The sequence below is a fragment of the Sparus aurata genome, chromosome 14, assembly GCF_900880675.1.
Source record: "Sparus aurata chromosome 14, fSpaAur1.1, whole genome shotgun sequence".
Classification (NCBI taxonomy): domain Eukaryota; kingdom Metazoa; phylum Chordata; class Actinopteri; order Spariformes; family Sparidae; genus Sparus; species Sparus aurata.
The window spans coordinates 956,626-983,323 of record NC_044200.1 but is presented as its reverse complement, the minus strand read 5'-3'; the positions used below and the strand labels follow the sequence as shown (position 1 = coordinate 983,323).

General features: G+C 42.9%; 1 protein-coding gene across 2 annotated transcripts; it reads left to right on the top strand.

Moving 5' to 3' along the window:
* Window positions 1-1,302: 1,302 nt before the first annotated feature.
* Window positions 1,303-15,402, top strand: LOC115595705 (uncharacterized). Of its 2 annotated transcripts, XM_030440481.1 has the most exons (3): window positions 1,303-1,321; window positions 9,622-9,787; window positions 11,519-15,402. In XM_030440481.1, exon 3 carries the CDS (start codon window positions 12,297-12,299, stop codon window positions 14,061-14,063), a length of 1,767 nt encoding a protein of 588 aa, XP_030296341.1. In that variant the 5' UTR covers window positions 1,303-1,321; window positions 9,622-9,787; window positions 11,519-12,296; the 3' UTR covers window positions 14,064-15,402. The 2 variants fall into 2 exon arrangements, with proteins under 2 accessions (XP_030296341.1, XP_030296340.1); XM_030440480.1 differs by lacking the exons at window positions 1,303-1,321; window positions 9,622-9,787 and adding an exon at window positions 10,742-11,409.
* The last annotated feature ends 11,296 nt before the right edge of the window (window positions 15,403-26,698 follow it).

The window sequence follows — 26,698 nt, the reverse complement described above, 5'->3', positions numbered from 1 at the left end:
TGCTTTTATACATCAGTTCCACTTCCATCACGTTTAAGATATCAAATTGTGTTTTCAATCATTTATGTTTATTGATTGATTGATTTCATCCATTCCAAGAAATAGTTCTAATCTTCCATCTCTGTTGCCAAGCATCGCATTATATCAATCAAGAGAAGGGTCCAGTAAGACAGGCTATATGGTCTTATTCACACAATAATGTGTAGCAGTTGCTTGCAGGGTTCCCACAGGTCATGGAATTTTTGGAATATCATGGATTTTCAGGAAAGGTCAGGGAATGATCATTTTTGGGGCAAAGTCATGGAATGCCGGAAAATTTTGTTTTAGCAGTTTAAAATGTATTAATACAAATATACTGTATTTCCACACAAAATCAAAGTATATCTGGCTATTAGCTTTACTGCTTGCTTGAGTAGTTGTGGTTAACCCAACTTCAATTCAAATTCAATGCCCATTTATTCATCTCCCACTCTAAAAAGTAAAAGATGCTTGAGCGCTACGAGGCTACTCTGAAATCGTTGGTCAGTTTATTGTACCATTCATAGTGGGTCATGGAAGTTCTTCTTTTTTGTCTGGGGAACTCGAGGGAAAGTCATGGAATTTTACATTTGACTTAACATGGGAACCCTGTGCTTCTCTTACTTAACATGCTAAACTAAACATTTGCCCTACTCCATCTTCTCACTCAATAATGGAATCACTGCCCTGTGGCTTTGAGTGAGTGGAACATTCATGTCAGACATGCATGCTAGCGTTGAAAAGTATGAGTAATGATCCTCATCCAGTCAGAAAAACATTTAAGTTAAATCAGATCTAGCTGTTGTGAAATGACATTCATATATGTGCTATTTTCTGTCACAATGTGATACTTATTCTTTGTGTCATAATGTGATACTGACCCTGTTTTACTGTATCCTTGTTTCGCCCCTGATGAATATAACAAGACCAAGGACGTGCACGTCGCCCGGATCGGCGTCACCGGGGCCCCACCCTGGAGCCAGGCCTGGGGTTGGGGCTCGCAGGCGAGCGCCTGGTGGCCGGGTCTCTGCCCACGGGACCCGGCCGGGCGCAGCCCGAACGAGCAACGTGGGCCCGCCCTCCCGTGGGCTCACCACTCGCGGGAGGGTTCAGAAGGGGCCGGTGCAGAGGGATATGGGTGGCGGTCAATGTGATACTGACCCTGTTTTACTGTATCCTTGTTTTAGAGCTGCCAGGACTGGTGTCTTCACTCAAAACAGTCCTAAACAAAATCGCAGATTCACCTTTGTCTTCCACGAATTCCAGCCAAAGCAACTCACCACGCACTGGCAGTGAAGACATGGTATGACTGAAGGACCTTAAACTGATCCCTCATTAGCACTGTTTTTTGCGATCTTGCATGTTCACCAATTCATGCAAATTCAGGGATTTTGCTGCATTTGCAGGTTGTAATATTCATACACTGCAGAAACGGCTTATCTAACCAAGTGTTATTCATTTTCAAAAGTGAAAAAAATTCTAGTTATGTATCTAGAATATGTATGTATCTAGTTAGTATTGTTTTCAGTATAAAAGACTAACCTAGGGCTTTATTGTAAAATCATTTTACTTAATTTAATAGGAGTTTGAGTATCATTATGCAAACAAGCACATTTGGCTACCAGTGTGCTAAGCAAATTTGGCTGCCAGAAATAAGTAAAATTCTTAATAGATTTGTAGGTGCTATTTGTGGTGATGTTGATGTTTATGATTGTGCTGACATCAGCTGTTAGTTTGACACGTTTTACGCATGTCACGTGGGTGTGGGCGGGAAGTAGTGATTGAGTGATTGAGTGATTGAATGAATGACTACATATTCACCTGTTGTCTGCGGCGGCGGCACGGAGAGGGGGTGAGTAGGGAGAGTGTATTTTTTGTTGACCGCTCAAACCAACGACAAACTGAGTATCACGAACATCTGCCGTGCCTTGCCTTGTCTTGTGTGCTATGTTGTTTGGACAATAAATACGACGCAATCGCCAATACGGAAACGGCTTCCTCGTTTGTCTTGCGAGTCATCAGTGCAATGCTCCCTAACTTAGCCTCTCAGTGACTTCATCTTTTGTTTGGAGTCGCTATATATTTGTCAACAAAAAAGACTACATCCAAGCGGAATATGTGGACGTAAGGATCACGCCACACGGTGCGTAATTGCAACGCCAGAGACTGATTGCAACGCGGACTTCAGACCGGTAGGCCCGTATCATCGGGATTCATTCATGCTGCGTATTGTGGATTGGACTCAGTTTGATTGACAGCGCATCTATTGGGGAGCGCTGCATGTGTGTGAAAGTCCGCTGAGACACGCTGTCCTGCTCGTTGAGAGTCATGATCTGTGGTGTTGTCCTGAGTTTTGGATTGATTGATGGATGTGAAATAAGTGATATGTGAAGAAAATGAAAACTATGCTTGTGTATTGTTGATTCATTGCGCAAATCACTGAGTTGCTGAGCTTCAAAAGGCAAGATGAGTGAAATAAATGAAAGGTTGGAAAACAATGGATCTGAAGCAATGGCTGCTAAACGAAATGTCAAGCTTACTGCAAAAGCCTTGGCAAATAAACTTGAAAGCCTGCAAAAGGAACGTAAAACACATGTGAATAAACTAAAAGGCTTAATACCCGCAATGAAAGAGCTCATGAAACGAAATGAAAATGCACAAGAGTTGAATTCTCAGTTGCAAACTCTCACTCAGCTCCTTGACACCGCTGTTCACCTGCATCAAACAATAATTCCACTGTTACCTGAGGATGAAAAGGTGAGACAAAATGAATGGTTTTCAAGTATTGAAAATTACAGCAGTTCATTCAAGGATGATGTGATATATTGGTTGGATGAGGATGCACAGGTTCCCAATCCTGTCCAAAAGAACTTGGCTGCAGTAACAGAGGATGTGTGTCACTTGCAAATGGATGATGCCTCACAGGCAGCAACGCAGGACATCACATTTCATGAAGGTTCACAGGATGATGTGAAACCAAGTGATAGCATATCAAACGCGCAAAGCAAACGATCTGCACAAAGTGCTGCAAGTGGAAAAAGCTCTGGAAGTGGAAAACGGTCCTCTGCATCAAGCACCTCCTCTGCACGGATTAAGGCCGAAGCTGATTTAGCTGCATTGATGGCAAGACAAAGGCTTTTACAGGACAAACATGCACTGGAGGAGGAAGAGCAGCAAATACGGAAAAGGAAGGAAAAGCTCAAGTTGGACGAAGAAATCGCCGCACACTTGGCTAAAGTGAATGTGTTGAGGGCTGCTAGCACATGTGGTTCTAAAGGCACTGGAACAGACCAGTCCAATGCAATGAATTCTTATCTTAAAAGGGAACAAGGCAGAACAACGAAGTTAAATATCGATGCTGCTTCTTTCGATCCTCAGAGGCTGGAAATGTCAAAACAGCAACCAAACTTCAGAGTCAGTGCGCTGGTCACAAGGCCTAAAGCAGATAGGCCGACCCACGCTGCTCACTTTCAGCCTCCTACTTTAAAGCACCACCTATCTGAGCTCATTCCTCAGTCCAGCTCTCATAATAATCAGATGTCACATGGAACTGTTCTCAACACCGAAGGTTCGTCAGGCAATGGGGGCCAGAACAATGTTCTTGACATCATGAAGAGGCAAAATGAAATAACAACACTACTGGTACAACAGCAGCAACGATCATCCTTGCCCAGAAGAGATATTCAGGTCTTTGATGGTGACCCCCTGCAGTACCACACATTCATGAGAGCATTTGAAAATGGTGTGGAAAACAAATCTGACAGTTATAGTGATTGCCTGTACTTCCTTGAGCAGTTCACTAGAGGTCGCCCAAGGGATCTCGTGCGAAGCTGCCAGCATATGGACCCGGAGGGGGGCTATGCTCAAGCTAAACTCCTACTAGAGAGACATTTTGGAGACGAACAAAGGATTGCGGCTGCTTATATGGATAAGGCATTCTCATGGGCCCCAATTAAATCTGAGGATGTCAAGGCGCTCCAGGATTACAGCTTGTTTCTCCGAGGCTGTTCAAATGCAATGAATGAAGTGCAGTATATGTTTGAAATGGATATGCCTGCTAATATGCTGACAATTGTAAAAAAGCTGCCTTACAAGCTGAGGGATCGATGGCGGACAACTGCTTGCGAAATACAAGAAAGGCGTAACCAAAGAACTACATTCAGTGATATTGTTCATTTCATTGAAAGGCAAGTAAGGATCCTAACAGACCCAGTGTTCGGAGACATTCAAGATGCAACACCAGCATTAAGCAGATCATGTATAAATCGAACCAACTTGAAACCCAGATCTAAACCCAAAGGGAGTTTTGCCACAACTGCGACAACTGTAGAGAACTATAACATGACAACAAAGGCAAGGAAACCAGACATGATCTCACCAGTCAATAAAGTCTGTCTGTTTTGTGAGGGTGGACACACTTTGGAGTTTTGCCCTCAATTGGAAAGAAGGGCTCACACTGAAAAGATCACCTTTTTAAGGGAAAAGGGAGTGTGCTTTGGCTGTTTGTGTATAGGGCACATCAGCAAGGATTGTCGGAAGCGGCTCTCATGTAAAGTGTGCAGTTTGAAACACCCCACAATGCTTCACATCTACTCCAAGGAAAAGGAGCCAGTGACAGAAGGCGAACCAGGTGCTGCAGTGGGCTGCGCTATGGTATCCAGTGGGCTTACTGGGGCTGGTGATCATTGCAAACTTCCTATAGTTCCAGTACAGATAAAATCAAAGAAAAGTAATCACACGGTGGTTACGTATGCCTTTTTGGATCAGGGAAGCACAGCTGTTTTCTGCACAGTTAACCTCATGAACAAGCTCAACCTCTCAGGGAAAAGGACACGAATCCTTTTGCGGACAATGGGTCAAGAGAAGGTCGTTAACAGCTATGTGGTCACAGGACTCGAGGTGGCTGGCTTAGACGGGGAGGTGTACTGTGACTTGCCCAACGCTTACACCCAGGAGTGCATGCCAGTGCACAAGGGCAATATCCCATGTCAAAAGGATCTTCGGAAGTGGCCTCATTTGAAAGATGTTCACTTACCTCAGATTCACTCAGAAGTTGAGCTGCTGATCGGAACAAATGTACCAAAGGCATTAGAACCATTACAAGTCATCCGTAGTGTGGACGTTGGACCCTACGCCATTCAGACAATTCTGGGTTGGATTGTTAATGGACCACTGGGAGGAGACAGTGGTGGTGGGATGGATGTTGTGAGCATGAACAGAATCTCAGTCCTGAACTTGGAGGAGCTTTGGCTGCAGCAATTTAAAACTGACTTCCCAGAATGCAGTTATGATGAACAACCTGGTCAGTCGAGAGAGGACCAAAGGTTCATGAAGCTGGTCCAGGATTCAGCCAAGCTTGTAGATGGCCATTACCAAGTTGCATTGCCTCTGAGGAAAAGTTGTGTGAACATGCCAAACAACAGGAAGGTTGCAGAGCAGCGTGCCCTAAACCTAAGACGGCGGTTCAAAAGAGACTCAACATTTCAAGAGCAATACACACATTTTATGAATGACATGGTCACCAAAGGATACGCAGAGCAAGTACCTTCAGATGAGCTGGCACGTAGTGATGGGAGACTGTGGTATATCCCACACCATGGCGTTTACCACCCTCATAAAAAACGAATCCGTGTGGTTTTTGACTGCACAGCCACTTTCCAGTCAACATCTCTTAATGCACAATTACTACAAGGACCAGATCTCGCTAACTCACTGATTGGTGTCCTGGCCAGATTCAGGAAGGAACCAGTTGTCATCATGGCAGATATAGAGTCTATGTTTCACCAAGTCAGGGTCCCGAGAGAAGACGCTGACTTGTTGAGGTTTCTCTGGTGGCCAAATGGCGATCTCACCCAAGACTTGGCCGACTTCAGAATGTTGGTGCATCTTTTTGGGGCAACTTCCTCACCAAGTTGTGCTAATTTTGCACTGAGGAAATGTGCGGAGGACAATAAAGAACAGTTCTGTCAAAAGACCATTGAGAAGCTTCTGCACTGCTTTTATGTGGAAGATTGTCTGGTATCGACAGCCAGTGAAGAAGAAGCATTGGTGCTTTACCATGAGCTGGTTTCCATTTGTTCAAAGGGAGGCTTTAAATTAACAAAATGGATCAGCAACAGGCGTGCAGTGATGGCAGCAATCCCAGAAGATCGAAGAGCAAAAGACATAAAGGATTTAGATCTGGAACACGATCCACTCTCTGTGGAGAGAGTGCTTGGGGTGCAATGGTGCATTCGGTCCGATGCCTTCAAGTTCAAAATCATGGTACAGGACAGGCCTCTGACAAGAAGAGGGATTCTCTCTGTTAATCAGTTCGATCTACGATCCTCTAGGAATCTTGAGTCCCATTGTCCTCTCTGCTAAGATCATCTTGCAGGAGCTGTGCAGGCAGCAACTCAGCTGGGATGACCCCATACCACCATCAGCTGCACAGGAATGGACAAACTGGTTAAAGGAGCTCCATCAGTTAGAGCACTTCCAGGTTGCTCGGTGCCTAAGGCCCCCAGATTTTGGAGAAGTCACTGCAGCGCAATTGCATCACTTTACAGACGCAAGTGAAAATGGTTATGGCGTAGTGACCTATCTACTGCTGCGAAATGGACAATCACAGGTGCATAGAAGCTTTGTCATGGGAAAATCCAGGGTGTCTCCTTTGAAGTCGGTTTCAATACCTCGGATGGAGCTTACAGCTGCTACCATGGCAAGCCGCTTGGATACCTTCTGGAAAAGGGAATGGCACATGTCATTGAAGGAGTCGATGTTTTGGACAGACAGTACCTCTGTACTAAAATACATCAAGAACGAGACTTCAAGGTTTCGTACCTTTGTTGCAAATAGAGTCTCAGAAATACTGAAAGTATCACAGCCATCTCAGTGGAGGTATGTAAACACCCTAACCAATCCTGCAGATATGGCCTCCAGAGGACTGAAAATTGAAGTGTTTCTGAGGACGGAGATCTGGTTGTCAGGACCTGCCTATCTTCTCCATCCTGAACAGGATTGGCCTGCGAGTCCAGATTGTTTGGGCGTACTCCTGCCAGGTGATCCAGAAGTCAAAGTAAGCGTTGCAGTGAATGCATTACAGAGTTCAGAGGACATGGATGCGACCACACGTCTGACCCATAATTTTTCCTCTTGGACCCATCTAAGGAGGGCTGTGGCTTGGTTTATCAGGTTAAAGAACTTGCTGCGGTATCTCAGTCAGAGGAGGAAATGGTCAGATACAGCCCCCACCCAGGCTGACTCAAGGGAACAACAAAGACCTCTCTTAGAGCGTGAATATGGAGATGTCAAAGATCGGGCATTGAGAGGTTTGCTCACAGTAGATGAGTTGCTAAAAGCAGAAAAGGAAATCATCAGATTTTGCCAGAGGATGAGTTATCCGGACGAACTCTCTAGTCTACAATGTGGCAGAAGTGTGAAAAGGAATAGCCACATCTTCAAACTCTCTCCTGTGCTGGAGGATGGTATTCTGAGGGTTGGTGGACGATTAAGTAGGGCAGCTCTACCTGAAGAAGCGAAGCACCCTGCTATACTGGCCAAAGAGCACCACATCTCAGACATTCTCCTTAGGCACATACATCACCAAGTTGGTCATGGAGGACGATACCACATGTTGTCTAAGTTGCGTCAAAAGTACTGGATTCCAGGCGTTGGCACAGCCATGAGGAGGATTTTGTCAAAGTGTGTCGTCTGCCGTAGGCTGCAAGCTGCTCCGGGGTGCCAGCTGATGGCAGATCTGCCTGTTGACAGGGTCTGTCCAGACGAAGCTCCATTCACCAGAGTCGGAGTGGACTACTTTGGACCTTTCGAGGTCAGGAGTCGGAGGAGCCTAGTAAAAAGATATGGAGTGATATTCACCTGTCTGACAATACGAGCTATACTCATCGAAGTGGCTTCTTCTTTGGATACTGATTCCTTTATCAATGCTCTGCGCAGATTCGTGGCAAGGCGTGGCCGAGTTCGGGAAATACGATCAGATAATGGAACGAACTTCGTTGGAGGAGAACGTGAGCTGAGAGATGCCATCAGCGGTTGGAATCAAACACAGATAAATGGTGTTCTTCTCCAGAAGGAGATAAAGTGGATTTTCAACCCTCCAGCTGGTTCGCACCACGGCGGTGCTTGGGAAAGGTTGATCAGGTCTGTACGAAAGGTCTTGAATTCCATCTTTAAGGTGCAAACCCTTGATGAGGAGGGACTTCATACTGTCCTCTGTGAGGCAGAAGCCATCATTAATGGTCGTCCGATCACCAAGGCCTCCACCGATCCTAATGACCTTGAAGCTTTGACACCCAATCATCTCTTGCTGTTGAAAACGTCCCCTTCCCTGCCACCAGGGGGGTTTCAAAGAAATGACATCTATGCTCGTCGATGCTGGAAGCAGGTTCAGTACATGTCTGACCTGTTTTGGAAGCGATGGACCAAGGAATATCTACCACAGTTGCAGGAACGTCAGAAGTGGACCGGCATCAAACGCAACTTTGTGGTCGGAGATATTGTGCTTATTGTGGATGAAACGGCACCGCGGAACTCATGGATTATGGGAAAAGTCATCCAAACATTCCCAGATGGAAGAGGATTTGTGCGACGGCTGCTGATCAAGACCAAGACTAGCTCCTTGGAAAGGCCCATAACCAAAGTCTGTCTTCTGCAGGAAGCGGAAGTGTGACCCTTGAGTTTTGAAAGGACAGCTTGCTTGGACAGTTTGACTGACTTTATCATTTGACAGTGAGACATGGTCAAGATTATTCCATGAAGCTATGCGTGTTTGAACTTCTTGACTAGACTTGACTTGTATTCCCGGGAGAAGAACATCCTGATGAACTATACTGATGGACAATTTTGGATTTCATGGCTTCATGTTTCTTATTTGTTATGATGTAATTATTACAGTAATAATAATTAGGGGCTGGGTTGTAGGTGCTATATGTGGTGATGTTGATGTTTATGATTGTGCTGACATCAGCTGTTAGTTTGACACGTTTTACGCATGTCACGTGGGTGTGGGCGGGAAGTAGTGATTGAGTGATTGAGTGATTGAATGAATGATTACATATTCACCTGTTCTCTGCGGCGGCGGCACGGAGAGGGGGTGAGTAGGGAGAGTGTATTTTTTGTTGACCGCTCAAACCAACGACAAACTGAGTATCACGAACATCTGCCGTGCCTTGCCTTGTCTTGTGTGCTATGTTGTTTGGACAATAAATACGACGCAATCGCCAACACGGAAACGGCTTCCTCGTTTGTCTTGCGAGTCATCAGTGCAATGCTCCCTAACTTAGCCTCTCAGTGACTTCATCTTTTGTTTGGAGTCGCTATATGAGATTAAATAAAAATGATCTTACAAGAAAGGGCTAGGTAAGTCTCTTTATAGTAAAAACAATACCAACTAGCTTTTTATTATCTGCTGTGTAGAATTGCTGCCATTTTTGCAAAATCTTTGTTATGATTGGGTGCAATAAGCATATAAAAAAAATCTTACAAGATCCTGGAATTACTAATTGTGTTAAAACACTTGAAGCCAAGACACGTGTTAACCTGCCCTATAGAGAAGTGTTTGTAATGTACCTTTTGTCTTAATCTGCTTGTGTGTTTTCACAGATATCATTGGGCAACTCATCAGTGCAAGTCCCAAAACGTCTCTATCAGAGGCTGAGTGGGAGGAGGATGTCCCTCTTCACACAGGAACTGGCCATATTGGAAGGGAAACGCTTGCGCGTGCCTCAGAGCAAGGACTTACTCAAAACACATCCATTATTACAAGCCTGTAAGTCTAAATGCCTTATGTGAGCACATATAAGCACATATCACATCCAGCCTGCACACACGCATCAAATCTAAATCGAAACCAAAACATACCAGTCTGGCTACAAGGAATAAAGTCCGCATTAACATGCGCAAAATAACCTCTGAAATACTATAACACGCATCGACAGTGTCGGTCCGAAAGAACAGAATAAAACGTGTTGTTTTAATTTATATTATTAATTGTTAAAATAGAATGTTTGTGTTCTGAGTTTTCTCTATTAAAATCTTGTGTAAATGCAATAATTACGGTTTACTATATGCATGATATTAATATTGATAAATGTATAATTAAACTTGTTCAAATGTACAGCGGCTATTACGTTTGTGCAAAATGGATTACATTTGTGGGTTTATTGGCTACATTAAATGCTGCAGATTTGTATTACCTTTTGTGGTTTATTACGTTTGAGGACATTATTACATTGGCGAGCATTACATGCTGCCTACCAGAGATCCGATCCTCAGCAACATCACACAACACAGTGCCAACAATTAATAGCCTAATACAGTTTATACAGATTAGCCCTTACCGCTTGGCGCAAACTCTGTCTCAAACCGGTGTAAATGGATTCCGGATCTTTTTTCAGTTCTGTAATGTCTAATAATACATTGTCCACGCCTCCTTTTCCTCTCACATCACACATAATGAGGTATACGAGGTATTCTGTCCACTGCTGGCTGGTCCAGTTAGCAGGGAGAGAGATGCAGGTGGAGTCACCATCATCAGCGGCCTCTGAGCTGTCTTTAACCAACCTCTGTCAGCTCGTCCTGTATCATGGTCACCCCGGGCCCGGCTGTTGGCTGTCTTTCACCGGCAGCAGTCCCCGCAGGCGCAGCGGTGGTGTCGGTCCTCATCCTAGAATCTGCCGAAGAACTCGCCTCTTGCTGCTCCTCAGAGTTATTCGTCTTCGATCTCTTTTGAAATCCGAAATTTGCGAGTAGGTTTCCCTGTTGTCTTTAAGACAAGATGACTGCAAAACAGTGCATGCTCCAGCGCGTTTTCCGTTTGGTGAGGACAACAATGGCATGCAGGTCGGCATCTTTATTAAAGTGAAATAGTGATGCGCAAGTCATACATTAAAAATAGCCTAATTTTACACATGGTCCATGATTATGACAATTCCAAAAAACAAAAAACAAAACAAAAAGGAAATGCATGGGGAAATAAATGCATTTTGCCAATATTTTAGAGACCCTGTAGTCATTAGGCTTATGTGCATCTGTCTCTCTTTGAGCCTGTGAGCATGATAGAAAACTCTCCGCATCAGTGCTTATAGCCGGTTAAGGAGTCTGTAACTGTTGGAGACAGTATTTCATGAGTTAACGTAGTGGTTTAAAAGGTTAATAAATAAGTATGAATTCATAAATAATTTAGAGTATTAGAATTGAGAGTGTAAAGAGAAAGAAAGAGTTTCAATGTGAGGTCTATTTTATTTTGAAACGTACGGTCATATGACCTTGTTGTATGAGGAATTGTGGGTAAAAAGAGACCGCGCGCTTAGAGCAAAGAGAGACCGGATACATGGCGGACGCCTGGTCAGAAAAGCAAACAGACTACACTATGTTCTAGAGGCGCACACGGTAAATATACTTTTGTTTGCCTGTGTATTATTTTGGTTATTTCTAATGGGACTGTATTCTGTTTATTATTTTGCGCTGCATTGGCCTCACTTAGATTTTTATGTTTCAGTTTTCACGGTGTCTCAAGATTGTTTGTCGTGTCGTCGTTGGAGGAGAATGAGGAGGAAATAAAAGGATGAATCTTGACATCAGTATGATTCGTGGCCTTTTTCAAGAACGAGTGTAGCTACAGTGAAAACGTAACGCAAACATGGCCAAGAGTTAAGAGACGAGAGCTGCAAATGTCCGAGGCATGCGGAAGCAAGACTGCTGGAGCGACGTGTGGCCGGAACGTACAGGAGCCGACTAGAGAGAGATACAAAGAAAGCGTCTACACCAGAGCATCGCGACTTCATCACGGCTTGCTGGAGAGAGAGAGGACGGCATCGTCAACCACCGGAGCACGGCTTGCTGCTAAGAGAGAGGACGGGAACGTCAACCGCGAATTACCGCAACTTCACCAACAGGGGGCAGCGCTTACCAGCGGGTGCTACGGTTCTTCATATCCTTACCTGGCTTCAGCTGGCATGGTCTCCAGCCTTCAGGCAGACAAGAGCAGTTCTGCAATAATCCTTCAACTGAGAGTACCAACCTTCAACTGTATGGATATTTTAAAGGTTGAAAGAGCTTAACTATTAAGCAACAGAGGTTTTGAGTGAAATGCTTAATGTTCCTACTTTATATTATTATGAATGTCCTGTGGGTTTTGACTTAAGAGTTCAAATGCATTACCAAATGAGTGCATAAGAGGTTTATAAGTGTAACTGTCACTACTTATTAGCTCTGGTAAATACATATGCTTAGCAATAATTTAGTCATAAATACAGTAACATTTCTATTTCATTGCAATGTCAATTCACAGTGAAAAATCACAATGTGAGGGTCCTCGGGAACATGTTGAGTCCCTTCAAGCAGAGTTAGTAAGATTAAATGAACGGTTAAAATTTCAGATTGATGAAGCTGAAATAGAGAAACTCGAGACACTTATTGATATCAGTGCTAAAATACAAATTCAAAAGGTATCAATAACAGAGCCAAACTCCAAAGTTGAACCCCGTAAATCCTCACGGGAGAGAAGGTTAACTCCCAAAATGCTGGAGCTAAAACAACAAGAGACTTCTCAAAAGGAGAATATGTTTGTTATGTTATATGACAAATGGAAGGAGCAAATTAGAACTACACGCTCCTCACTCAAAAATGAGTGCTCTGACAAAGACTTGTGTTGCATGATGGATGCTGTTGAAGGGCTAGAGGCTCAAGTGAAAGATGCATATGAGAATATCCGCGCACAGTTTGCACCTCCTACTGATATTAGACGTAGAATGGATTCATGCACAGCAGTAACTGCGGATGTGATGGTGCTACTGAAAGTGCGCATGAGTGAGGTAGGGCAAGATGACTTTGATGCTAAGGCAGAAAATGCAAGATTGCATGTGATGCTTGACAGAGACTATGCACAGTCAATATTTAGTGCCTCAGACCCCAAATCTTCTGTTTGTAGCCACCAGTCAAGATGCCCATCAGAGCAGCAAAGTATCACAGTAAAAAGAGCAGACTGTGTTGCACAACTTGCTGCAAAAAGGGCAGAAATTGAAATGGAGGAGGCAATTGCTGCACAAAGGCAAGAACTTAAAAGACTGGAAAATCAGCGGGATCTACAAGTGATTGCCGCTAAGATGAAAGCTTATTCTGAAGCAGGCTCAGGTGAGGCCCCTGGAGCAGGTGAAGTTAGCCACTGTCCTCCTGTGTCTAACAGAAACAAAGAGACAAAAAAGGAACAATTACATCAAAACAATGAGCAATTAAACAATGTAAGCAAAGACATTTCTTTAGTGCAAGCAGTGCATGACACAATGGCACTCACCAGACTTCCGGCACCCGAGCCCTCAGTCTTCTCAGGAGATCCACTCCAGTTCATAGAGTGGAGCACTAGTTTCAAAGCACTCATAGAACGAAGATGCACAAATCCAGCTGACAGATTGTTTTACCTTCAGAAGTACATCAGCGGCGAAGCACGGTCAGTGCTGGAAGGAAGCTTCTACAGGAAGGATGAAGACGCTTACAACCAAACGTGGGAAACACTGAATGCTCGCTACGGCCATCCCTTTGTGATTCAGCGTGCATACAGGGAAAAACTGAATAACTGGCCAAAGATTAGTTCACGTGATTCTCTTAAACTCAGACAGTACAGTGATTTTCTGACTGCTTGCAGCAATGCCATGCCACACATTAAAGGTCTTCAAGTATTAAATGATTGTGAAGAAAATCAGAGGATGCTACAAAAACTCCCTGATTGGGTGACATCTCGCTGGAATCGACATGTAACTAAACAGCTGCAAGAAACACATGAATATCCCAGTTTCAAGGAGTTTGCCAAGTTTTTGGCTCGTGAGGCAGATGTGGCATGTAACCCTGTAACATCCCTCTATGCCTTGAAGTCATCTGAAGAAAGACCTTCCAGAGACATGAAGCAGCTAAAAGCCAATGTGTTCATCACAAATACAAAAGAATCAGAAAAATCCAACACAGTGATGAAAACACAAGGTGCTGTGGAGAACAGCACAAGAGACACAAAAGAGGGTAAACATGCCATTCAGTTCTTCAAGTCCAGTTAAATGCATGTACTGTAGTGAAAGTCACTCCATTCACAAATGTCAGACATTCGCTAATAAGTCACCAGAAGATAAGAGAAGATTCATACTGGACAAAAACCTGTGTTTTGGCTGTCTTAAGAAGGGACACATCTCAAAAGACTGCAGAAACAAAGCAACATGTAGTATATGTAAAAAACACCATCCAACACCGTTGCATGAGCACCGCAGCACTGCTCCAAACACGTCTCCCCATGCTGTTGTGCAGGCAGAAGAAAAGTCATCTTCACTCTCTTGCTCCATAGACAAAGGTGATGGTGGGAGCACATCCATGATAGTGCCTGTGTGGCTCTCATCAATCGCAACCCCTGAAACAGAGACATTAGTATATGCTTTGTTAGATACGCAAAGTAGCACTACTTTTGTAGACAAAGAGACGTGTGGGAAGATGGGTGCAGGTTTGGAGCCAGTCAAGTTAAAGCTTACCACTATGATGGGAAAGGATTCCATTGTTCAGAGTGACAGAGTTAGTGGTCTTAGAGTCAGAGGGTTTTCCTCACGTAGCTTTGTTAACTTGCCACCTGCATACACCAGAGATTTCATCCCACTTGAACGCACACACATTCCTACTTCTGCAACAGCTAAGAGATGGAAACACCTGAATGCTATAGCACAGGAAATACCAGAGTTGCTAGATTGTGAAGTTAGACTCTTAATAGGCTATGACTGTTGTAGAGCATTAGCACCACGACATGTTATTACAGGTGGTGATGAAGAGCCATATGCCATTAGGACTGACTTAGGATGGAGCATTGTTGGCAGCTCACCGAAGATTGCTAAGTCAACAGAGGTGACAGGTCTTTGCCACCGTGTGTCCGTCAAAGAGCTTCCATCATTAACACCAGCTGCTGTTCTCAGAGTCCTTGAATCTGATTTTAGAGACACAAACTATGGGGAAAAGACCATATCACAAGATGATATTCAGTTCATGCAGATCTTGAACCAGACAATACAGCAGAACTCAGATGGCCACCTAGAAATGCCACTTCCTTTCAAAACACGTCCACACCTACCAGAAAACAAGCGCCTTGCTCTGGTGCGACTGAAGTACCTAAAAGGAAAACTTGAGAGAAATCCAAAATTCAAGGAGGACTATGTCAGATTCATGGCAGGTGTTATCGAAGGTGGGGAAGCAGAGAGGGCGGAAGACTCGCCCCAGGACGGCAATGTGTGGTACATTCCACATCAAGGGGTTTATCACCCAAGAAAACCTGAGAAAATTAGAGTTGTATTTGATTGTTCTGCTAAGTATGAGGGCACAGCTCTGAACGATCACTTACTGACAGGACCTGATCTCACCAATGGTCTGACAGGGGTTCTCTGTAGATTCCGCAAACATCCAGTTGTAATCATCTGTGATGTAGAGAAAATGTTTCATAGATTTCATGTAAGCAGAGAGGACAGAAATTACTTGCGGTTTCTTTGGTGGGAACAGGGGGATACAAATTCAGAGCAAAAAGAGTATCGCATGAAGGTCCACCTCTTTGGGGCAGCGTCCTCCCCTGGGTGCGCCAATTATGGTATGAAGTTCTTAGCAAATGAAAATGAAAAAGAGTATCCATCTGCGGCCAACTTCATAACGAAACATTTTTATGTTGATGACGGCCTCATCAGTGTAGAATCAGCAGATAAAGCCATCAAATTGGTGAAAGAGACACAAACTGTGTGTGCAAAGGGGAAACTGCATCTCCACAAGTTTATCTCCAACAACAAGGAAGTTTTGGAGTCAATTCCCAACTGTGAACGAGCCAGTGGAGTTCATGATGTAAACCTCAGCCATGGAGATCTTCCTGTTCAGACTGTGTTGGGAGTAAAGTGGAATGTGAACAGTGACACTTTCTCTTTCAGTATATCCCTGGATGAGAAACCAGCAACACGGAGAGGAATTCTTTCAACAGTAGCCTCTGTGTTTGACCCCCTCGGCTTTCTTGCTCCTTTTCTCCTATTGGGAAAGAAAGTGCTACAAGAAATGTGTCAAAAGGGCATAGCATGGGATGAACCACTGCCCAAAGACTTGGAGCCACAGTGGAAAAATTGGCTGGATGATCTGGAGAACCTGCAAAAGCTTCACATCTCAAGATGCTTTGCTCCTGAAGCCTTAGGAAAGGTTCAAAGAGTCGAGTTGCATCACTTTTCGGATGCGAGTAGCTATGGTTACGGTCAATGTTCATACATCCGAGTTGTGAGTGAAGATAAAGTTCATTGCTCTTTAATCATAGGCAAAGCCAGAGTCGCTCCCACAAAAGTTGTAACCATACCAAGACTTGAGTTAACAGCTGCCGTGGTGTCAGCAGCAGTCAGTAGCATGTTAAAAGAGGAGCTGGAACTCAAAGTTGACCAGGAATACTTTTGGACAGACTCAAAAGTAGTTCTAGGCTACATTGCTAATGAAGCCCGTAGGTTTCATGTTTTTGTCGCAAATAGAGTACAGAGAATCAGAGACACAACAGATCCAGCTCAGTGGTACTACATTGATACCGATCAAAATCCGGCTGATCATGCCTCTAGAGGCCTCAAGGTAGCAGACTTGATCAATTCCAATTGGTTTACTGGACCAAAATTCCTCTGGGAGAGAGAAATTGCCACACCAAAAACAAATCCAGAGCTTATGGTAGGAGATCCTGAGATAAAAACAACACAAGCACTGCAAATCAATGTAGTCAAGGAAGAGAATTTCCTGGAGAGATTTGAAAGATTCTCTAAGTGGCATACTGCATTGAACGTTGTAGCTCGAATCCTACGGCTAGCACCAAAAGACGAATCATAACAGTTGAAGAAAGGAGAAAAGCTAGTTTAGTGCTTGTGAGATTAGCACAGAGAAATGCCTTTAAAGAGGAGATACAGAAGCTTAAGCAGGAAAGTTCGAGGCAGAAGATCTGTACGCTAGGAAAGGTGGCGCAGAGTACAATATTTGTCCGAACAATTCTGGTGTAGGTGGAAGAAAGAATATTTGGCAAACATCACTCTAAGGCAAAGGTGGCATTCTCCACGACGCAATGTTAAGATTGGAGATGTTGTCATTCTCAGAGAAGAGGGACCTTCTCGCAATGAATGGAGACTGGGAAGAGTACTAAGTGTTTGTGCAGATGATGATGGTCTGGTGCGTAAAGCCACCATACAAATAGGTAATAAAAAACTAGGAAAAGAAGGTCAAAGGCTCACTAATCCATCCATTATTGAGCGTCCTATTCATAAACTTGTTGTGTTAGTGGAAAGTAACTAAATGTATTTCCAAAGATACCAAAACAAGTAACATGTACTTATGTTAAGAGATGTAAAACCATTTGTGATCTCAAAGTTCTTCTCTCATACCTGTGTTGTGTATTGTTTGAGAAATTACTAGATTTATTCGAGGTTAAAGGTCATCATAAATCATAGTAATTGGTGGGAGTGTAACTGTTGGAGACAGTATTTCATGAGTTAACGTAGTGGTTTAAAAGGCGCAAATCATACATTAAAAATAGCCTAATTTTACACATGGTCCATGATTATGACAATTCCAAAAAACAAAAAACAAAACAAAAAGGAAATGCATGGGGAAATAAATGCATTTTGCCAATATTTTAGAGACCCTGTAGTCATTAGGCTTGTGTGCATCCGTCTCTCTTTGAGCCTGTGAGCATGATAGAAAACTCTCCGCATCAGTGCTTATAGCCGGTTAAGGAGTCTGTAACTGTTGGAGACAGTATTTCATGAGTAGTGGTTTAAAAGGTTAATAAATAAGTATGAATTCATAAATAATTTAGAGTATTAGAATTGAGAGTGTAAAGAGAAAGAAAGAGTTTCAATGTGAGGTCTATTTTATTTTGAAACGTACGGTCATATGACCTTGTTGTATGAGGAATTGTGGGTAAAAAGAGACCGCGCGCTTAGAGCAAAGAGAGACCGGATACATGGCGGACGCCTGGTCAGAAAAGCAAACAGACTACACTATGTTCTAGAGGCGCACACGGTAAATATACTTTTGTTTGCCTGTGTATTATTTTGGTTATTTCTAATGGGACTGTATTCTGTTTATTATTTTGCGCTGCATTGGCCTCACTTAGATTTTTATGTTTCAGTTTTCACGGTGTCTCAAGATTGTTTGTCGTGTCGTCGTTGGAGGAGAATGAGGAGGAAATAAAAGGATGAATCTTGACATCAGTATGATTCGTGGCCTTTTTCAAGAACGAGTGTAGCTACAGAGTCGGTCACAACACCGTGGACAGCGCTGTGTGTGTGTAGGCCTACAGCTGCTGCGCGATCAAAAGACAGAAAGTGCTCACTCAGTTTTAAATGAATTAAGATTTAAACAAATAACATTATTTAAATTTATTTATGTGTTCGTGAAGGACCTGCAGGGAGAACCTGATCTCTACCAAACATGAGCTGCCTAGAGTGCCAGCGTTTTAAAAAGGAAACGACATGAAGTGTGGTTTCTGGGCTTCTCTTCTTTAAGGTGTCGGTGTGTAGTTTGATCATAAAAGGAGTCTGCGGAGGCAAAGCAGGTGGAATGAAGAAGCAAACTTTATTAAAACAGAATCTAGCGCCTTGAATCCGGGTCAGAAGCACCGCGTTCTGATATTATCAAATCTGTGGACAAAACAGTGCCAAAATGCTCTGCCCTCTGCTCCCTCCAAACCTCAGCCTTTGCTTCTTAGGAGGTTTTCCAAGTGCCACCCCTTTCTCCTTCTCTGCACTGGCCTTTAGAGCCCCTTTCCCAGTAAACACCCACTTCTTCTAATTGGTTATTTTGGCAGATTATCCAATAGCCTAAAAGAGGAGTTGACCTTTTTCCCTACTCTTCTCCCCTAACTCGTCTGACCTGGCTGCGGTCCACTGTAGGTCTTGTCCCCAAAATGACCCAAATGGGTTCCCCATCCCTCTACAGGAACATAAACATACGGTCATCTCCCACCATTTGGCGGGGGCCAACCTCAGGTTTTAGTGCTTTATGATGGCCTGCCGTCTGCTAACCTTTAGCCTTCACTAGTTGAAAAACTACTTTAGGACCCCTGGAGCTGTGAGCCTCACTCTGTCTGCACTCCTTAACTCACATGAGGAGAAACAATTAGTCATCATTCAATCTACACTAAGTAAATTCAAAAATCTGAATGTGTTGCCATCCAGATACCTCATATTCCCCCCTTCGAGACCTGCTGGGTCACAATGATTTTTATCCTTATCCAACTTCCTGGTGCCGAGCTTGTCTGTTTTCAACAAAGGGTTCTTCATCCAATCTTGTTACTAAGTTCAGAGTCTTATTTTGAACTGTAATTTAGGGAAAGCTAATTAATTAATTTCTTATTAGGTCCTATAGCACCTTATTTTAAGTTACTTTATGACTAGATAACAATAATTTATCCTAATTAGGTCGAATTCAGCTACCCTTAGCCTCTTGCAGGACTCCCCTCAGATGCACTCTTTTTCAGTAAACTCTGAAAGGTGCTTCTTATTCTCGAAATCTTTGCTTATGGCTTCTCAGGTGTAGTTGTAAGGGAATCATATCAGCTGTTGCATCCTATTCCAAAACTCTACCCCTTCTAAGGAGTATTAAAAAGAACGGTATAAAGATTAAAACCTAATTAAAATATTATAATATTACGATTATTGCTCATTCCTTAATTCATTTGCAATTATCACATGGTTACAATAAAACACAACAATTTCCACATCATGACATATGGATATACATATATATGAAAACATAGAGGGCTCTATCTTGCACTCAGCGCAATTGACTTTGTACACTGGCGCTTGTGTAATTCCTATTTTGCATTCGGCGCACATTGGAATTTTCCCTCCGCAGACGCACGTCCTTAAATTAGGGAATGACTTTGCGCTCCGGGGGCGGTTCAGCGAAAAGAGGAGGCGTGTTCCGGCGCAAACGTTCACTGGTGCTATTTTGCCGTTTCAGAAAACACTTGCGCCACAGACCAGGAAAAACCTAGTCTAAAGTCAGTGGCGCTTATTCAGATGCTATTTTAAGGGCGCATGCTTGGCCATAATGTAGTGTGTGCTTAACGTGCATACACTTTGCTTCTCTCATCTACAAGGAAGCAGCTCCCGTTTTTGCAAACCATGAAAAAAAAAGTTGAAAAGATTTCAACAGAAGAACTAATTATTTTTCCCTCTGATATGCGACGCGCCCGCCGTAGCCGTGAGGGTCCGGGAGTGGCAATGCGCGATGTGCTCCTAGTGGAGCGGGTGGACGGAGATGGAGTTGGGGGAGGAGGAGGAAGGAGGAAGGGGCACAACAGGAGCAGGTGGTGCGTTTGGAGACTTGAGGCGATGCGCCTGAGAGGCCGCAGCAACATCGCCACCCGGTCAAGACGGGCATTAATACCTTGCCGGATCCGGACAGTGCGGTCCGGTCTGACAATGCTGCCACGGCGTGTAGTGGGTCTGGATCCTCTGCACCTTGGTGTTTGCGCTGCTCCCTCCTCAGCTGGCCGTTGCGCACTGCTCGGCCTGTGCGCACTGCTCCCGAGGCCAGGTGCAATGTCCTGGGGATGCCAGCCTTAGAAACAATTGTGGCAATTTCCTCCCACGCCCGTTTAACCAAAGCTAATTTGGATAGATTTCTACCATCGCCATACAAGGCCACTTCTCGGTCTTTTACTGCCCTGACGAGAACGTCAGTCTCCTCGGCTGTGAAGCGCTCCTGGCGTGCGCCTGGCAAATTCGCCATTATAATAGCAATCCGCCATGGAACAAGCGCGCCTGCTTTTAAAGGGAATGTGAGATGACGCTCTGATTGGTTTATTGCACGTTACGCCCAAACCACACCTATGAGTAATGTAGCTACTTCAGACCAACCCACTTTAGATTTGCGCCGGGCAAAAGAGTCATTTATCCCGCCGGCATAATAGCAACAGCGCCTGAGATCCGCCCACAAAGCTACTTGCGCTTTGCGTTTGATACTTGCATTTCAGATCGTTAAGATAGGGCCCAGAATTTGTCCAATTCTATATAACATAACAAATCAACTGCATTCTTGGTCTTCAGCAGCATTGCCATCTAGAGCGGCATGTTGTCTGTAACACTCTGAATTGATGAATTCTCTCTCAGTCCTGTCCTGTCCCTGGGCAGGTTAATCTCTCCCTTGTTGTCCTGAGAAGAGAAAACCAACCACTATCTTTGCAAACAAAAATCAGATACTCTATATTACGAACACAACATCCATCACTATTGTTGTGTGTTCTGGATCAGGCATGTCCAAAATCCAACTCCTGGATCCGAAACGGCTCTCAATTAATCTCCCCTTTACTTCTATTTGGCTTTGTATGGCATGTTATGTATGTCTGCTCATATACATCTGTCATGCCATACTAATCACCTGATGTAGCCTCGAATAACTACTGTGCAACCCCGATTTGCTTTAATTATCATACATTTTTCAAATTTCACATTTTCTATCTTACTTTCAATCTACAGTTTTGCATTAATATTTTCTATTTATTTATTTTTTCTTACATTCCCTTTTTTATCCATTCTGATCCCCATTCAAAGTTTGGACACCTCTGCTCCAGGCAACACTACTTCCTTCCTCCGTTCTTGTCATCAACACCTCATGTTATTTCATTTTATCCCCAAACTAATTATCATACATCAAACAACATTTTTATTCAATTGTATTTTGCTTAAACTCCCTGGAACAGCCTATTCTGCTGTCTCTGAACCATGGTAGGAATTGGTGTCACCAAATTTTCTTTCTTATTCATTGCCTGTGATGACATTTCCGACATCTTTCCTTGGTGTTCCAGTACTTCCAACTTCTTGTCCCTGGAGAGATAGATGTAAGAGTAACTGCCTTTGGAGCTGCACTGGGTCAGCAAACCTGTATAAACGTTATATACCGATACACAGACAGGTAGACGTTAATGTTATTTGAAATTTGGTGTTGACTGCGACGTCCTGTCCTGTTCCTAGAAAGAAAAACCTCAAGTTATTGCCACATTTTTAGCTGCCTGAGCAGACATGTCATTACATATTGCTTACGAGACATATGTAGATCCATCGGTTGGATGTTTTACTAGCAGAATCATCTGAAAAGAAATCGAGTTCGGGGTAATGAGGGGTGTGTGTCAAACAATGCTGAGTTGGTTTGACGCAGTGTCGACCACTTCCAAACATGGATCCGGACCTGTAGGAAGCCAAACTAATGTGTTAAGGACTGTACATCATTTCAGAGTGACATGCAACATTGTTAGTAACAACTTTGTTAGTTCCACACTCATGCTTTGATTAAGTGAGTAATTGATCTAAGTCAGTAAATTTAAGTCAGTAGAGGTTATCTCTGCCTCACAGGTCAGTCGACGTCAGCCTTGGTCAAATGTTTCCCCATGTATGAATGGGTTGGGAGATCTCCACAAAATTATAAATCCATGGACAACAATAGCCTGTTAAATCCAATAAGGCAATCGTTTGTTTTCCTTAACAATTTTCGAACATCCAAGATTGTCTGGATGTAATCGGAACCCAATTCATGACCCTCTGGAGTATACTAGCGCCTTACATTTTTTGTGAAATAAATTGCAACTTGTCCTTCCAAATTTTAGGACTGTTTTCTGCCAGAAAACAAAGTAGAGACATTGTCTCAGTTTAACTATGCCTTTGTATAGTGATACCTATACACAACCATAGGATATTTTAATTAGCTCCACCCCCCTTGGATTTATTTTTAGACAAGATTATACATGGTGAGATTAGCGATTCAACAATGGCACCTTGATTTATAATAGACTGAACAACAAAGCAATGACCTCAACAGCTTTAGGGCTAAATGGATGTTTTCTTTACATAGTCTACAAGTTGATTTTGACTGGACACTAACACAATTTGCTTATATAAATCTTTGATATTTCCAAACTAAACTTTTGCTTAAGGCCATCAAACTACCAAATATTGTTAGAAGCAATGCTTTGTCTTTAGCAATCAATCTGTGTATGTGCATGTCTCATCATTATTTATATCTAATTTTGTATTTATCTATGTACTGCTCAATGCTCTGACCTTCTTTATACGTTCTATACTTACTTTTACCTTTCAATGGCAACACCCCACTCGTCTGCCCTTATTTCAGCGGTTACTATAAAAGGTCAGATAGATTTACTGATTTCCCCTTTTATTCCTCATGTTTCGTTGACTCACTGGGACAGATTTGCCTAAACTTTCAATGGGCTTATCATTCCGACAAACTTCACATTCACTCAGATCTTCTTATATGCTGGATCTTATCAAACAAACACTTTAAGTAGTCTATTTAGCCAAGTGAGTTGTTTAACACCTTCATTCTGAGCAACACCAATTTATAGCATGCAGGCTATAAACTAGTCACTGAATGTCACCAGACTCACACTGTTGGTCTTGTAGATTGGCCCCGACCACGTGCCTTGTTCTCTTTCACTCTCAAATTGTAAATCCTTATAAGAACACTCATATTCTCCTTGGTCTTCTGGCTATACTCTACGCATAGAGGTAAAGAAATTGTAGTCTCCTTCAATCTTCACCCTCCTGTGGTCATTGAACCATTTCCTTCTCAACCCCTTCACAAACACCTTTTCTCCAGGTCTCCCTCTGTCTCTTTTTTGCCTCTCAAGCCTCTCTAGCACCTCCTCCTGCTTTTGCCTGTCGGAGACATACGTGAATTTACTCCCATGTAAAATATTTAACATACACCTTCATTTTGTCCTCCAAAGGGGATAGATTCTCTTGTAATTTACTCGAGCGATACCCAATTTAGACCTGTGTGTTGGCAGATTTTAACAATGCGGTTTTTCAGGACGCTATTAATTTTTGCAGATGTCTTGGTTTTGAGGAGATGATAAACCGCTCCTACACGTTGTCGAATTCCCGATTTCTTCCCGATCTGGAAGTCCCCATTGGCTTATGACCTCCCAAAATAAGAACTTGGCAACCGACTGAGCATTCTTCTGCTTGGTTGAATAAACCTCAGGCCTTTGCAAAAATGTGTCTACCCCTACTACCATGCATCTCTCTTACCTCCAATTGGTTTTATCCTATCAAAAAAGTTCCTAACTAGCTCAAACATATAATCTTTTGGAGTCCGAATATAACCAGGAGGGACCATCACCCCTCTCCTAACATCGCTTTTCAGACAGATTGTACATTTACCTATAACATGATCAATTTGTTTGAGCAAATATGGTGCCCAAACCCTGGTCCTTTGGATTTTTTCCTCTCTTAACCTCCCCCCTTGCAACATGGGCTTGCCCATTTGCTTCTTGACACCATCATGTGGTACCTCATTTTCTGGGGTTGGCAAATGTTCAACAAAATTCACTGCTGTGTTCCTTGTTAAAATGACACTCTCCTATTCCTATAGCCCACGATATTCTACAAATTTATCCTGACCCTCCTTTACCATGTTTCTATTGAATATCTTATTATTTTACCCTTGCATTCTGACTGGGGAACTTCTGTTTGAAACATAAAAGCTCACCCAAATAGTAAACCGGTTTAGCCAGCTGCTTAGTGAGCTGCAGTTCACCTTGGAGACCTTGTATCAAAAAACCTGCAGCATCTATGTGGTCTAATTTAAATGACAGTTCATGTCTATCACACCCTGATCTTCCGTTTATCCCTCCTGATTGCAGCTCAGCTTGCTGTATTTATTTATTTACCCCTTGCTGTATTTATTCATTTATCCAATTTGTTCTATTTTACTCCTTCTGTATAATTTACAACCTCACATTTTTACTGATTTATTTTGTTATATTTTACTTTTTACTACTTTTACTATTAAATTCATATTTCTTCTTTCAATTTCCACTCTACTAAATTAGGTATATGATGTGTGACGTGTCGCTATGTTTATTCCTGTATGTAAAACCGAACAATTCCTAGGATTCAGCACTAAGGGACACTGCAGAAGGTTGCACACAAATTTAACACTGTGAAGTACATAGCTTTTGGAAGAACCTGAGCCACCAAGGCATGCGGATCAGGTACATCTGCTGGAAAGTCAGCCACCACTTTAGTCACTGCTCGTGAACCATGCACAAAGTGATAAGAGTCGTCTGGTTTCTTTACAGGCGGCAGTGTGTTGCCCTGGGAATTTTGAGTTATCTTCACGACATTTGCTTGTAGCATTCCTTTACTTTGTGATGAAATCCCCTTACATCGCTTCCTCCTTTAGTGAATACTGGTTCTTCCATGGAGGCTAGGCTCCGGTCTTGGTTGATTTCATGAGTCCAATGTCAGTGGTGTGTTGTAACCACAAACATTCTGGAACCTGTCGCAACATTTTCTTCTTTCGGGCGAACCGAATCTGACTTGACACTGAACATTGATTTGTGTGTCAGTTGTGCTGTCTGTGATTGTCTTAGTCCTTGGGTGGAGATCATAAGTATTATGAACCTCTGGTCTTTACTTTCCCAAATGGCAGCGTTTTCTTTTTGTTGGAACACAAGTGGCATCTCCCAATTCTGCCATCATTTCTCCCACATGTTCTTGTTCATAATCCTTGACTATCATCAGAGTCATGTGTGGGATACCCCCTTCAATGCTGTACTCTTTGCCAAGATACTCATCCTTGTTTGTTTTCATAGGTGCTTCTGGTGGTCCCACAATTATGCAACTGGAGCTGAGCAGAGTTTGTTTTGATTGGTGACTTACCTCTTCATCTGACCCTGATTGAGCCGCACACCTAAAGTACCCGATTCCTCCACAAGCTTCTCCTTCTTTTCTTTAGATGTCATTAGCTTTTCTATCCCTAGTTTTCAAACAACTCTACAATACCTAGCTCTATCTGCCTCTTTGCTTATGAACAGTAGTATCTCTACATTGAATGGACTCCTGTTGACAGGGTTCATAGTTACAGATATCCCAGCATTAAGGTAGATGATAAGCCATCTTTTAGATTCCTATTTCTGAACTACCTAAGAATTAAAGAGTAAATGATCACTAATTTATCATAACTGAGCTTGCTTTACTTTGAAATGTAGAAAACAACTTGTTCTGGTCATTTTTGTATTTGTTATAGATTAAACTGATGTCATCTACATTCATGGTGCTCTCCCCCCTTTGAAATTCCTTGAGGCAGGGTATCGCACTTCGTTTATCACAGGCGATGGGTTTAGAATTCATCACTGTGTCCTTCACAACAAAGTTGGATTTACCATCATTAACCATAAGGAGGGAACAGTACTGCATCCTCTTATATAAAGGCCCTGCTGCATGTTCTATCTGCCCATCACACCAATTTTATCTCATTTAGAAATTGTAATTTTCACCCTTGTTTACTAGAGTCCTTAATTTTAGACATTCCCACTATACGAATTGTATTTGGGAAGAGTGCTTCTCAAGCCAGTGCTCCTCAGAAGCGGAATGGTTTATAGTCGGCTCTCGAGCTAAACCATCTTATCTCTTTGGATATTTCCAAATTGCCTATTGTTCAATGTTCTGCAGTCTGAAGGTAATCGTGATTTATGATCATATTATGGATATATATTCATGTCGTTTGTGCTCAGGGCGTCTTCGGAAAAGAGAGCTTGTTCTCAAGTGACCTTCCCTGAAAAGAATAGAGGATTAATTCATTCATTAAGGGTTTTATTCACCGGCCAGCGTTGATCAATTTTTAGCCGTGCTTATGCCAT

Excerpts from the sequence above, each read along its gene's own strand:
- LOC115595705 (XM_030440481.1), top strand. The coding sequence starts at position 12,297 with ATGTCAATTCACAGTGAAAAATCACAATGTGAGGGTCCTCGGGAACAT.